Source organism: Piliocolobus tephrosceles, chromosome 1, assembly GCF_002776525.5.
Source record: "Piliocolobus tephrosceles isolate RC106 chromosome 1, ASM277652v3, whole genome shotgun sequence".
Lineage (NCBI taxonomy): Eukaryota > Metazoa > Chordata > Mammalia > Primates > Cercopithecidae > Piliocolobus > Piliocolobus tephrosceles.
In genome coordinates this window covers 169,162,190-169,177,643 of record NC_045434.1, presented here as the reverse complement: position 1 = coordinate 169,177,643, position 15,454 = coordinate 169,162,190, and the positions used below count along the sequence as shown (strand labels likewise).

At 40.1% G+C, this 15,454-nt stretch overlaps 1 protein-coding gene across 2 annotated transcripts in view; it reads left to right on the top strand.

Moving 5' to 3' along the window:
- The window catches only part of SCP2 (sterol carrier protein 2), a 122,924-nt gene that overhangs the window by 89,795 nt on the left and 17,675 nt on the right, over positions 1 to 15,454 (top strand). For both annotated transcript variants that reach the window (XM_023188385.2, XM_023188391.3), the window contains one exon: positions 9,353 to 9,455. In XM_023188385.2, coding sequence (XP_023044153.1) covers positions 9,353 to 9,455 — 103 coding nt within the window. The remainder of the gene's footprint in view (positions 1 to 9,352; positions 9,456 to 15,454) is intronic.

Below are 15,454 nucleotides of genomic sequence, written 5' to 3'. Positions count from 1 at the left end.
ATGGTGAAATCCCCTCTCTACTAAAAATACAAAAATTAGCCAGGCGTGGTGGCACACGCCTGTAGTCCCAGCTACTCAGGAGGCTGTGGCACGAGAATCGTTTGAGCCTGGGAGGCAGAGGTTGCAGTGAGCTGAGATCACGTCACCGTACTCCAGCCTGGGTGACCGAGCAAGACAATGTTTCAAAAAAAAAAAAAAAAAAAAGCAAAACATGGATACAATACTATGAGCTCATTCAAATAACACGCAGTCACAGTTCAATACCTGTCCCAATAATATATTTATAAAATATACTCTAAGCTTTATTTTTTCTCCCTGTCAGGAGAAATCTGTAAAAATGCATTTAGCTGTCATGTCTCTTTAGTTTCCTTTAATGTGAAATGATCCCTCAGACTTTCTTTGTATTTCTTGACCATGATTTTTTTGAAGAGTACAAGTATATTCTTTAATAGTAGAATGTTTCTCAATTTGCAATTGCCTAATGTTTCCCCAAATTAGATTCAAATTGTACATTTTTTGCAGCATGAAGTGATGTTGTGTCCTTCTAGGTGCATCATATCTGGAGGTGCATGAGGTTGTTTAACCCATATTGGTGTTGTTAGCTTTATTCACTTAATGTGGCATCTACCATGTTTTCCTCTTAAAAGTTGCTGTTCTTTTCTTTGTAGTTAATAAGAATTTGTAGCAAGATGCTTTGAGATGATACCATTTTTTCTTTACTTTTTAATTGGCATTATTCTGTAAGGAAGAACTTTCCCTTGTCTTCCATTTCAAAATTTATTCATTATTTATATATACATACATACAAACTCATGAATTCTTATTGTATTCACTGGGTTATAGTAAAGTGGTATCAATTATTTTGATTTTCAAAATGCCTCTGATTTGGCCAGTGGAAACCTGATCAAGTTGATTCATTTTTCCCTATGATTCCTTTTAGTAGTTCCTTACTTTCTGGCACAAGAAGAGATTCCAGGCTCATCCTGTGCTTTCCACGCCTCAGCCCTAGGATCAGTCATTTCTCTGAGTCCTGGTTCCTTTTAGTAGAGAATGGTATATGGATACCACAAATGGCTGTTAGCTGTGTGCTTGTTATTATTACTTCTAGGCCTTTTCAGCAAGTGCAGTAGCACACACAAGCATTACTTTAGTTTTGTTTTAAAATAGATATTTAAGGAATGCACACAATAATCTTAATGTGATGTATATCTGTTTCCATACTCATGTAGCCACCAGTTTGTTAGCAGTTAGAATGAGGAATTTATAAAATTAGTTAAATGTCACTTGTATGTGACAACTTTAAAAATTTTATAGACTAGAGTTACCAGAGACAGATTTTTTTTTTCTTTTTTTTTTGAGATGGAGTCACCCTCTGTCATCCAGGCTGGAGTGCAGTGGCACAGTCTCGGCTCACTGCAACCTCCGCCTCCTGGGTTCATGCGATTCTTGTGCCTCAGCCTCCTGAGTAGCTGGGATTACAGGCGCGTGCCACCATGCCTGGCTAACTTTTGTATTTTTAGTAGAGACGGAGTTTTGCCGTGTTGTCCAGGCTGGTCTCAAACTCCTGAACTCAAGTGATCCACCTGCCTCGGCCTCCCAAAGTGCTGGGATTACAGACGTGAACCATCGCGCCGTGCCATCAGAGACAGTTTTGATCAGTGGGAAGAGCACCTTATCAACTTTTTGATCACACTACTGGCTTTGAGCATATTAATTTAGCCGTTTCCTTATTTAGAAAATACTGAAAATACGTACTTTAGGGATCAGAAAATATCAAATTAAAAATATCTGCCACACATTGTAGTTGCTCAATAAACTGTTGGTTTTTATTTCCCAATGCATTTTCCTTTCTTCTTTCCTATTTCTCTAGTCGTGTCACTGGTTAAAGGTCAAAAATGGTTCTATCTTAGTTTAATTTAATTTAATTTTATAGAGACAGGGTTTCACTATGTTGCCCAGGTTGGTCTCAAATTCCTGGAGTCAAGCAATCTGCCCACCTTGGCCTCCCATAGTGCTGGGGTTACAGGTGTGAGCCACTGCGCCCAGCCTGAAAATGGTTTTATTTATTAATTACAAATATTACCTAGGGGTTTAGGAAAAAATGAAGTTAAATTTTTAGTACAGAATGGGGAACATATCCAACTCATTGAAGCCCACAGCTTGGCCAAAGAGGATCTTACCATATCTCCCACCATACCTCTATGAGATTTCTTTGTTTGTCTTCCAGCTCTCAACTCTGTGGGCTGTATTTCTATTTGTGATGGAACCATGTGCCTGCTCTGAGGTCATGGGGAGTAGCTGATTACAAATGAACCTGATAGTCCCTGAAACTTATGTGTACTGTACAACCACCTCCAATCAGAACAAACTGATTACTGGTTAAATTTTAGATTTAGGGATGAAGGTTTGATTACAGTGCAGGACTTTATAATCTTCCCAAACACTAAGAATAACAGCAACCACTGTTTTTTTTAGATAGAGTCTGACTCTGTCATCCAGGCTGGATTGCACTGGTGTTATCATGGGTCACTGCAGCCTCGACCTCCCCAGGCTCAGATAATCTTCCCACCTCAGCCTCCTGAGTAGTTGGGACCACAGGCACACACTGTCATGCCCAGCTAATTTTGGTATTTTTTTTGTAGAGGTAGGGTTTCGCAATGTTGCTCAGGTTGGTTTTGAATTCTTGGGCTCAAGTGATCCACCTGGCTTGGCCTCCCAAAGTGCTGAGATAACAGGCATGAGCCACCATGCCTGGCCGTCAACCATTTTTTTTTTTTTTTTGAGATGGAGTCTTGCTCTGTCCCCCAGGCTAGAGTGCAGTGGTGCGATCTTGGCTCACTGCAGCCTTTGCCTCCTGGGTTCAAGCAATTCTCCTGCCTCAGCCTCCTGAGTAGCTGGGACTACAGGCACGCACCACTAGGCCTAGCTGGCTAATTTTTATATTTTAGTAGAGATGGGGTTTCCCATGTTGGCCAGGCTGGTCTTGAACTCCTGACCTCAAGTGATCCTCCCACCTTGGCCTCCCAAAGTGCTGGGATTACAGGCATGAGCCACCGACCTCGGCCTTTTTTTCTTTTCTTTTTCTTTCTTTTCTTCCTTTTTTTTTGAGACAGAGTCTTGCCTTGTCACCCAGGCTGTAGTGCAGTGGTGTGATCTCATCTCACCACAACCTCTGCCTCCTGGTTTCAAGCGATTTTTGTGTCTCAGCCTCCCAAGTAGCTGGGACTACAGTTGTAGGCCACCAGGCCCAGCTAATTTTTGTATTTTTAGTAAAGGGACGGTGTTTTGCCATTTTTTCCAGGCTGGTCTTGAACTCCTGGCCTGATGTGATCCACCTGCCTTGGACTTCCAAAGTGCTGGGGTTACAGGCATAAGCCACCATGTCCGGCCTCATCAACCATTTAAAAAAAATTATTTCAAATAACTTTATTAAGACCTAATTCACATGCCTACAATTCACACATTTTAAGTGTATGTGCAGTGGTTTTTAGCCTATCACAAAGTTGTGCAGTCATTACTGCAATTAATCTTAGAATGTTTTCATCACCTCAAGAGAAAGTGTGTACCCATTAGTAATTCTTCCTTGCAGTCTCTGGCAAACACTAACCTACTTTCTGTCTCTATGGATTTGCCTGTTACGGACATTGTATGTAAATGAAATCATACATTTTATGGCCTTTGGTGACTAGCTTCTTTCATTTAGCATAATGTTGTCAAGATTTGTCCATGTTGTGGCATATATCAGTACTTGATTCCTTTATATGGCTGAAGGTTCCAATTTCTCCACATTCTATCATTACGTCTTGTTATCTTTTTAGTTTTAGCCATCCTAGTGGTTGTGAGGTGGTATTTCATTGTGCTTTGCATTTCCCTGATGGCTATTGATGATCAGTATCTTTTCATGTTTATTGGCTATCTGGCTTATCTTCTTTGGAGAAAAGCCTGTTCAGATCCTTTGGCATTTGAAAATTGGAGTCTTTGTATTTTAATTATTGAGTTGTAAGAGTTCTTTCACAATCACTTTTTGAGGGCCTGGTGTGTGCCAGGACCACACTAGGGGTTTCACATGTACTTCTTTCTTTAATCATCATAAAAGTCCCACACATCAGGTATTCCTGTTTATAGATGAGATTGATGATCAGAGTTAAAATAACTTACCTAAGGAGAGAGAACCTTGAGTGGTAGGAATCAAGGTCCTAGCTGAGCGCAGTGCTTTTGTTTTCCTGGCTACTCTGTGCTCTCAGTCTTTGACATTGTTGTAGCAGATCCTGTTTTAGAACAGGATTTCATTCTTAGAATGAAAATTTTAAAGAATCATGGAGGGAATTCATATACTGAGTAGGATATTTGCTGGTTTTTATCTTCAGGTTTCCTTTCAATGTTTATATACTAGATTTATTCCAGGAAACGTATATAAACCAAATTTAAAAAAATAAAACCAATTGGAATTTAGTTTCTGATAAAAGAACTTTTTATGTAAAGAAATCATGAGGAACATCCTTTTGTGAATGTGAATACTCTCTGAGTTTAATTTGATACATTCAGTTTTCTTAGAGCAGGGCACATATATAAATTTTAAGGAATGAGGTGTTTTCAGAAAATATTGATAAAACTTGACATATTAACTTTTATCTTAATCTGGATGAAAAGCTGGTTAATCACTAACTTCATGAACTTTTCAAAACAAGCAAGATAAAAGACACATCTGTGACCTTTGGGAACATGCACGACGTGGCAAGTTGGGAAAAGGGCACAATGATGATTAAAAGTAACTGAAAAATTGGACCAGTGAAATGAAATGAAATTGGCTTGTGGAGAACTAGTTGTGGCTACCTGATTTTAGGTTTACATATTCAGACTTTTGACCAAGACAAAATAGTGTACCATAGATAATTCTGCTCTGAATGAAACAGGAAGGAATTAGGAGTTAGGCAAGGGAGAATTCAGTGTAACTTCAGTTCCATTCAGTTACTATTCACTAATGCCTATGATTTGCTGGGAACTGGCAATACAGAGATTTTTTTTTTTTTTTTTTTTAAGAAAAAGTATGGTATCTGCTCTTAAGCTGTTGACATTTAGTAGGGTTTCACAGAATAGGAGTTTCCTGAAAGGGCTGGGTCTCGAAGGGAGAAATGGAGTGTGCTAAGGTGGAGGTATTCTGGACCCAGGGTGCAGCAGTGGCAAAGGCATAGAGGTGTGAGGTGGCATTCTGTGCTCTGAGGACTGCACAGAGTCTGCTTGCTGCAGCTAAGGTTCCATTCCTTGTTCATATATTATGATTCCTCTAGTAGGCTGTCTTTTCAATTTAGACTCTCCACACCCTCCCTTTCACCCGCACTCTCTGCTGATTACTTTGCCTTATGCTTTGTTGAGAAACAGAAGCCATTAAACCCAAACTGCCTCAACTTCCATCCAAGACTTACAGACCCACTGCACTAGAATTACACCCATCTGATCCTCTTTCTTCGCTTGAGTCTCCTCGTCCTGTCACAGGCTACAAGATTTCTCTCCTTCCATCTCCTTTCTCCAGGTTCCTCACCATCATCATGCATACCTGTTCTGATTTGTTCATCTTAAATGAAACCCAGCCTTTCTAAAAATCCTGATGTGCTGCAGGATGGATGATCCTTGAGAACATTATGCCAAGTGATATGTCAGTCACAAAAAGACAAATACTATAGTATTCCACTTAGAATCATAGTACCTAGAGGTACCTAGAGTAGTCAAAATTATAGAGACAGAAAGTAGGACGGTGATTGCCAGGGGTTGGAAGCAGGGGAAAGTGGGGAGTTACTCTTTAATGGGTAGAGTTTCAGTTTTGCAAGATGAAAAGAGTTACGGAGATGAAAGGTGGTGATGATTGCACAACATTATTGACTGTTTTTAATACTACTAAACTGAACACTTAAATATGGTTAGTATGGTACATTTTATGTGTATTTTAACACAATAAAAAATTGGAAAATAAAATATGTTTTAAAAGTTACAGGACTCTCATATGCCCACATCCAGGAGGAAATGCTACATTTCTTTCTTTCTTTTTTTGTTTTTTTTTTGAGACAGAGTCTTGCTCTGTTGCCCAGGCTGGAGTGCAGTTGTCTCCTGGGTTCAAGCGAATTCTTATGCCTCAGACTCCTGAGTAGCTGGGATTACAGGCGCACACCACAATGCCTGGCTAATTTTTGTATTTTTAGTAGAGACGGGGTTTCAATATGTTGGCCAGGCTGGTCTCGAGCTCTTGACCTCAGGTGATCCACCTACCTTGGCCTCCCAAAGTGCTGGAATTACAGGCGTGAGCTACCACGCCTGCCCAGAAATGCTACATTTCTTTAAGAGATTAGTCAAAATAAAGATTTCGTCTTTATCCTTCCCCGCCAAAAAAAATACAAAAACAAAAACAAAAAAACCCACAACTCTTGATACCACCACATTCCTCTCCAGAGACCACCTCATTTTACTGTTCCACTAAAACTGATGTCTCAGAAGAGCCACACTGCGTCTATTTCCCTCTTCTGTTCACTCTTCAATTCACTATATAATCTGACTTCCACCCACTGAAGACTGCTTTTGTCAAGGTCTTCTGTACTCTCCATGTGCCACATCTAGTGGGTACTTGACCTTCGGGCAGCATTTGACAGTTTGCCCCTCCTTCCTGAAATCTTGCTCCCGGCTCCTGTGACACCATGCTCTTCTGGTTTTCCTCTCGCATCATTGGCTGCTCTTGCCCTTCTGTCCCTGGCTTCTGAGTAATGGAGGTCTAAAGGGCATTGTCCAGGGCTCTCTTGTTTCTCTGTAATTCTCTTACAGTCCCTGCCCAGGGATTTAAATACTTTCACTATGCTGATGATTACTCCATTTTATCTCTAGCTGGCCCTCTCCACTGAGCTCCAGACTCTCATATCCAATGGCTTTCTTGTTTTATAAGATATTATACTTACTGTGCCTTAAACAGAACTTGGATCCCCTCTATTCCCACTACATTCCCCCTTGTCCTAGTAATGGCATTTCCATCACCAAGTTATTCAGGCCAAATGCCTGGGTAATCCTTGCCCTTTCCTCTTTATATCTCCCTCACCCCCACAGCAAGGCTTGTGGATTCTATTTCTATTTTGAATCTATCCCCACTCTCTATCTACTGGCAGACTGCCTCTGTAGTCCAGGCCACCATCACCTCCTATCTGGATTATTCCAACAGCCTCCTAACTAGTGCCCACTCCTCTTGCTCCTCTCCATCCTCATTCATTCAGCACACTGTTGTAAGAATAATCACAAATGAAACAATTTCACTTCCCTGTTGCCATTTCTGTGGATTTCCAAATTCCCTACTTTGGCCTGCCTGCATCATCATTTGGTCTGCCTTGTTCTCCAATTTCATTTTATGTCACTCTCCCCACACCTACTGTATTGTAGAGACTCTGGTCTTACTTGACTTTCTTTTAACATACTCCTGTCTCCCTCAGGATCTTTGCAGTTTCCTCTTTGAATGGCCAGCTCCTTTTCTTCCTTTAATAAGGTCTTAGAGGTCATTCCTTGACTGTCCTTCCTAAAGTAGGTTCCTTTTTTTTTTTAATTTAAAATTATTTTTTATTGATGCATAACTGATGTACATAGTCTCAGGGTACAAGTAATAATTTAATACATTCATGTAATTTGTGAAGATCAAATCAGTATACTTGGGATATCCATCACCTTAAATATTTGTCTTTTCTTTATTTTAGAAACATTTGAATTATTCTCTTTTGAATTATTCTCTTTTTTGCTGTTTAGAAATATAAATGGATAGTAAACTATGGTCACCCTACTCCTCCGTTTCATAATACTTGGTACAGTTTGCAATTATTTTGTGTTCACTTCTTTTTCTCCTCCACTGGAAGAATATAAACTCAGTGAGTGCAGAGACTGGGTCTGATCTGTTCACCGTCATATCCCCAGTGTTTTAAAATGTCTTGCTTGGCATGTAGCAAGAAGTCATTAAATATTTATGAAATGAGGCCAGGCTCGGTGGCTTACATCTGTAATCTCAGCACTTTGGGAGGCCTATGTGGGAGGATTGATTGAGCCCTGGAGTTTGAGACCAGCCTGGGCAACATAACAAGGCCCCTGTCTGTACAAAAAATTTTAAAAATTAGCTGGGCATGGTGGCATGCACCTATAGTCCCAGCTTACTCGGGAGGCTGAGGCAAGATTGCCTGAGCCCAGGAGTTTGAGGTTACAGTAAGCTATGATTGGACCACTGCACTCCAGCCTGGGTGACAGAGTCCCTGTGAGAGAGAGACAGAGAAAAAAAAAAAAGTATGAAATGATAGAAGGAAAAGGGAAAGAGAAAGGAGCACTTTTTTTTTTTTTGACAGGATCTCTCTCACCCAGACTGGGGTGCAGCGGTGCGATCATAGCTCACTGCAGCCTCTATCTCCCAGGCTCAGGTGATCCTTCCGCTTTAGCCTCCTGAGTAGCTGGGACTACAGACACATGCCACCATAACAGAGTTAATAAATAACTTACTTATTTATGTAGAAATGGTCTGGTTCCATCACCCAGGCTCAAGCGATCGTTCCACCTCAGCCTCCTGAGTAGCTGAACTATAGGCAGGCACCACCACACCACGCTAATTTTTGTATTTTTTGTAGAGTTGAGGTTTTGCCATGTTGCCCAGGCTGGTCTCAAACTCCTGAGCTCAAGCGATCTGTCTGCCTTGGCCTCCCAAAGTGCTGGGATTACAGGCGTGAGCCACTGTGTCCAGATAACTATGTTATTTATTTTTTTGTTTCTAAATTGTCTCCTCCACTAGCATGTAAGATTCATGAAGGTAGTTTCTTTGGTTTACTGTCTTTTCAAGAAAAAATTCTAGCTCCTAATGAGCTGATTATGTGTTGAAAAAATGGGAAGAAGAGCTTAATTATTTGTTTGTGATGGAGTTTCACTCTTGTTGCCCAGCATGGAGTGCAATGGCGCGATCTCAGTTCACTGCAACCTCCGCATCCTAGGTTCAAGCGATTCTCCTACCTCAGCCGCCTGAGTAGTTGGGATTACAGGCATGCGCCAGCATGCCCAGCTAATTTTTGTGTTTTTAGTAGAGACGGGGTTTCTCCATGGTGGTCAGGCTGGTCTTGAACCCCTGATTTCAGGTGATCCGCTTGCCTCGGCCTCCCAAAGTGCAGGGACTACAGGCATGAGCCATCTCGCCTGGCCGAGCTTAATTATTTTATATGCTTACTAAAGATTTCCTTTGGATAAGATTTGCAACATCTCTGTTCTTACAGTTTTTGAAAATTTTGAAAATTACTATCTTATAAATGTTGAAAAACCTAATACCTATGTGACTCCATGAATTGAAACAGTTTCTTTCCCCCAGTTCGTTTAGAACTCATCAAATTGAAGCGGCTCCAACCAACTCTGCAAGTGATGGATTTAAGGCAAATCTTGTCTTTAAGGAGATTGAGAAGAAACTTGAAGAGGTAAGATTTATGTAAAATATTGCCAGGAAGGACTTTGAGGCTAGAAGAAGCAGACGCAGGTTTCAGGTGTTTCCTCGAGGTGGTACAATTGAAAATTTATATCATGTTTTCAACTATTGAGTGTAGTTAGATTTCTGAGTATCTATTAAGGCTTCCTTGTAATTCTAAAAGAAATACATTTCAGAAATGTATAAATCTCCAGATTTGAGCTAAAAAACTATGATAAATACTGTTAAAATTGTCGCTCTTTTCTAGGTCTTCTTTGTCAGAGGGTTATTCAGTTATGGGCAAAGTTCAAATGTAAAGGGATTCTAGTTTATTTTGGTACAATTTCCTTTGAATTCAAAAGGTCTTACTTAAAATCATTCCAAAGAATAATATTTAAAACGAGCCTTTTTTGTACATAGATCAAAATTCTTTGTAAAAAGAAATTATGTTTTGATTTCTTAAAGTAGTTAAAAATTTTTTTGTTTTAAAAATTATGCTAGTTTAAAAAATGTATACTATACAGAAATGTATGTTTATGAATAATATAAATTTTATACTATACTTTTGTTTTAACCTTTTAAACAAAAGTTTAAGATCTCCCCAAATTCTGCCACTCAGAGTTTACTGAAATGTTAACAGTGGTTAACATTCTTTCAAACATCTCTCTCTGTGTATATTAACTTATAGTTTTAAGCTAGGGTCATATAATACCTGTTGTTTTGTTGTTTTGTTTTGTTTTGAGACAGGGTCTTGCTCTGTCGCCAAGGGTGGAGTGCAGTGGTACCATCTTGGCTCACTGCAACCTTCACCTCCCGGGTTCATGCGATTCTCATGCCTCTGCCTCCTGAGTAGCTGGGATTACAGGTGCCCACCACCACGCCAGTCTAATTTTTGTATTTTTAGTAGAGACAGGGTTTTACCATGTTGACCAGGCTGGTCTTGAACTCCTGACCTCAAGTGATCCACCCGCCTTGGCCTCCCAAAGTGCTGGGATTACAGGGGTGAGCCACCATGCCCACCACAACACCTGTTGTTTTTTATTATACTATATATGCTGATCTATTTTTTATGTACAATAATTAGTTCTTGATAGGTAATAGTCATACTAAGGCAATCTAAAAATAACTCTCCAGGCAAAATTGATATTTATTTCATTGTTTTAAACTTAGAGGAATCTTGGGATCTCTTTCTCTTTTTTTTTTTGAGACAGAGTCTCACTTTGTCTCCCAGAATGGGAGTGCAGTGGCATGATCACGGCTCACTGCAGCCTTGAGCCCCTGGGCTCAAGTGATCCTTTCACCTTGGTCTCCCAAAGTGTTGGGATTACAGTCATGAGCCTCTGCTTGGATGTATTTCATTATTGATTTTAGATCTCAGACCATACAAGGCATGGTTACAGCCATAATCACAATGCAAATTACACATCTATTAAGGTGATCAAAGTAGGCTGGAATAAGCCTAATCTAAATCTTTACCCTCTTTTTTTTTTTTTTTTTTTGAAACAAAGTCTCGCTCTGTCACCCAGGCTGGAGCTCAGTGGCACGATCTTGGCTCACTGCAACCACCACCTCCCTGGATCAAGCAATTCTCGTGCCTCAGCCTCCCGAGTAGCTGGGATTACAGGCATGTGCCACCACACCCAGCTAATTTTTTATTTTTAGTAGAGACGGGGTTTCACCATGTTAGCCAGGAGGTCTCTATCTCCTGACCTCGTGATCTGCCTGCCTTGGCCTCCCAAAGTGCTGGGATTACAGGCATGAGCCACTGTGACTGGCCATTTACCCTCATTTTTAATACATAGTATGTATTCATATGTATTTGTCATAATTTAAATAGCTTCCTGTGATGAATATCAGGTTGTATTTAACATTTTCAAGTAAAATGGTGCTGTAATAAATTTCCTTTTGCACTCATATTTAAGTATTTAAGCTATGATCAATTTAATATAAATAAAGGAGGAAAATTGTTGGGTGGTTGGCTATGTGCGTTTTGTATGTTGATACATATTGCCAAACTACACCAGAAAGAGGGTACTAATTTACAAACATTACCAATTCATGAGAGTGACTATTTTTTCATTTTAAAAAATTTATTTATTTTTATTTTTGTAAAGATGGGGTCTTGCTATGTTGGAGAGTAACTATTTTTACTTCACACCTCTGATACTGTGTTGGCTGGTTTTTAAAAAATCTTTGGGCCAGGCACAGTGACTCACCCCTGTAATCCCAGCATTGTGGGAGGCTGAGGTGGGTGGATCACCTGATATCAGGACCAACCTGGCCAGCATAGCAAAACCCTGTCTCCACTAAAAACACAAAAATTAGCCGGGCATGATGGCGGACACCTGTAGTCCCAGCTACTAGGGGGGCTGAGGCAGGAGAATCGCTTGAACCCAGAAGTCGGGGGTTGCAGTGAGCCGAAGTCATGCCACTGCACTCCAGCCTGGATGACACAGCGAGACTCCACCTCAAAAAAAGTAAAATAAAATAAAATAAAAATAAAAAGTATTTGCCAATCTAGTAGGAAAAAATATCTCATTGTTTCTTGAACTTCTTTCATTTTAAGTATTCCTATAAAATGAGGTTGCACTCTATAAAGTCTTAGCTTAAAAGTGTTGGTTTTTTAAAATGCTGCCAATATATTCCTGCAGAGGAACACATAGGATAGTTGCGTCTGACAAGTTGCTTCATTTATTTCAACCCTATTCCATCTAAAAAAAAAATCAAATAAATTAATGTAGAGATTATCTACTATGAAGTGTGAGGTATGGCAGTATATCAATCATTGAATACTTCGTTACTGGGATTAACAAAGTAGAGTGGTTTTTATTTTACAGTATTCTTTTAGCCTTGCAAATGTATGCCTCTTGCTCCATTTTTATTCTTTTCTCTATAACCTGCCTACCAACCTTGTTCCCTTGTTTCTTTCTCCTTCCCACGATTGTCAGTTTCCTAAGTGTTTGCAGCACTAGAAAGTAAAAGTCTTGGAATCTTTTGTCAATTCATGCATTTTCTGCATTAGCAAAGGCAGCCTGGCCAAAGATTTTATTTCCACTTCTGTCTTTGTTAGCAGTTCTCCATTGCCCTTCTTTGAATTTTGTCTTAATTTTTTGTCCCTATTAAGTCTGTGACAGGACCTACTCCTTAACCTTTTGCCTACTCAGAAAAAAGTACTTTCCTTCAAGCAAGGAGGCACTCAGAACTTTCTTAGTACTAATGATCTCCAATTTCACAACTGTATTTTATTTTCCCTTTTAACTCTCTCTCCTCATCAGTTTCCTTACCCTCTCTCACTCCCCTACTTCAATTGAAAATGTTTTATTGTCCAAGGGATGTGATTTTATAAGAGGATCAGTTGTTTCTGAAAAGTAACAGCAAGTGCAAATTATTCTCTATTTTAAGGAGGTGGGAGGGTAAGTAGTAAGGTTATAGGAATTTCTCTTCAAGTATGCAGGTAGAATTTCTAAATGTTTGCTGGTGTTTTCCTGCTGTAACTTGTTGGTGTCTGCACATAGCTGTATTCCTGAGGCACTGTGCAAGCAGATGGCATGGATGCACCTGGAAATAGTCATTCATGGGCCTCTGGCCCTAGAGGAAGCCTTCCTCTCAGGTGGCCTAGCACACTAATGTTATTAACCCCCTCTCATAGATTATTTCCACAGAACCTTGAGAGAGAAAAGATTTTAAGGAATGTGAAGACTTTGAACTTTCTTTGTTTTATGGTGGCAGATACAGCTCTGCTGTCATCGGCTAAAGTTCAGAAATACTGATGTGACCTACCGTTTCAGTGTGGTATGGTCAAATGGAAGTAGCATTGAATTTGGAATTAAAGCAACCTGGGATTGAGTTCTGGTTGTACTACCCACTAGCCATATGTCCCTGCCTCTCAGGGAACACAGAGTTTAGTGGGACGAGAGACATGGAAAAATATTTCCAGAAAAAAGTAACATGGGTTTATGTGCAGAGGGCCATCGAAGTATCTGGTGGAGATAGAGACTCCTTCCCAAAAGAGTTAGCATGTGAGCTGCGACTTGAATGAGGAGGTCAGGGGTGGGAGTGGAGGCTAGGAAGAAGTGAGTGTCCTGGGATGGAGTGGGAGTAAGGGCATGGAGGCATACAACACATGGCACATAAGTTCATGGAATTCAATATGTTCATGGAATTCAAAGATGAAGAGGAAGAGAAAGTGGCTGGAGTTCAGACAAATATCCTTCAGATCATGAAGACTCTAGGATAATATGTAAAGACAGACTTCATCCTGTTGACTGTGAGGAGTCACCAAGAAGTTCAAGCCTGAGAGTGCCAGATGGATATGTTAGTGTTAGATGGACTACTTGGCAGCAGTATAGAGGAGAAGCATTGTTAATCTTTATGAGCCTCAATTGCTTTTTCTGCCTAATGAGCTAATATTAATGTCTGTCCAACTATTTGTATGGTTTTGTGAAGATTAAAGAAATTACATATACAAAAGTATTAAAAACTCGAAGCCCCTCAAAATAATTAGTATTGTTGTTAGTAGTTTTTTCTATAGTTAACTTAAAATAATTTAAGTGAGCTCTTTTAAGGGAAGCCAACATAAGAGAATTTCTTTTTCATTTAAAAGAAAAACCTGACAGTCATTTTCGTTTCTTGGTTTAACTAGAAAATACTGGTAGTTAATTTCAGGATAATCATATGTGAGAGATGCCTCCATGACTATTGAGATAAATAGTCCCTGACTAAATATTTTAGGGCAAAACAAGTGTTTTGTCCTAAGACCCATGTCCAAGATTCCAGGTGGCTCTCAGGGGAGCTACCTGTATATAAGAAAAAGGTTGACATACTGGGCACAGTGGCTCATGCCTGTATTCCCAGCACTTTGGGAGGCTGAGGCGGGTGGATCACTTGAGGCCAGGAGTTCAAGACCAGCCTGGCCAACATGATGAAACCCCATCTCTACCAAAAATACAAAAAAATTAGCTGCGTGTGGTAGTGTGTGCCTGTAATCCCAGCTACTTGGGAGGCTGAGGCAGGAGAATCGCTTGAACCCAGGAGGCAGACATTGCAGTGAGCCGAGATTGCACCACAGCACTCCAACCTGAGCAAAACTCCATCTCAAAAAAAAAAACAAAAACAAAAAACAAAAAGGTTGACATACCCAGTAGGATGACTAAAATAAAAAAGCCAATAACAATTGTTTGTGAGGATGTGGAGAAATTGGAAACCCTCATTAATTGCTGGTAGGATTGTGACATGATGTAGCCACTTTGGGAGTGCCTTAAAAAATTAAACATGACCTTATGACCTAGCAATTCCACTTCTAGATATGTAACCAAAAGAAATTAGGAGCCTGTGTTCACACAAAAACTTGCACACAAATGTCTGTAGCAGTATTATTCATAATAGGAAAAAATGGAAACAACCATCAACTGCTGAATACATAAACAAAGTACGTTACACCCATACAATGGAATATTATTTAGCCGTAGAAAGGATTGAAGGAGGCTGAGCACAGTGGCTCATGCCTGTAATCCCAGCACTTTGGGAGGCCAAGGTGGGTGGATCACTCGAGGTCAGGAGTTCGAGACCAGCCAGGCCACCATGGTAAAATCCCATCTCTACTAAAAACACAAAAACTTTTAGTACTTTTTCTGGCACGTAGTGGTGCATGCCTGTAGTCCCAGCTACTTGGGAGGCTGAGGCAGGAGAATCACTTGAACCAGGGAAGAGGAGGTTGCAGTGAGTCAAAACATGCCACTGCACTCCAGCCTATGTGACAGAATGACTCCATTTCAAAAAAAAAAAAAAAAAAAAAGGATTGAAAGACTGATCCATGTATGCATCAATGTGAATAAACCTTGGAAACATCATGCTAAGTGAAAGAAGCAGTTAGAAATATATCGTGTGATTTCATTTATATGAAATGTCCAGAATAAGCAAATCTGTAGAGACAGGAAGTAGATTAGTGGTTGCCAGGGGCTGAGGGGTGGAGGAGACAGGACATGATTGCTAACGGGTATGAGGTTTTTTTGG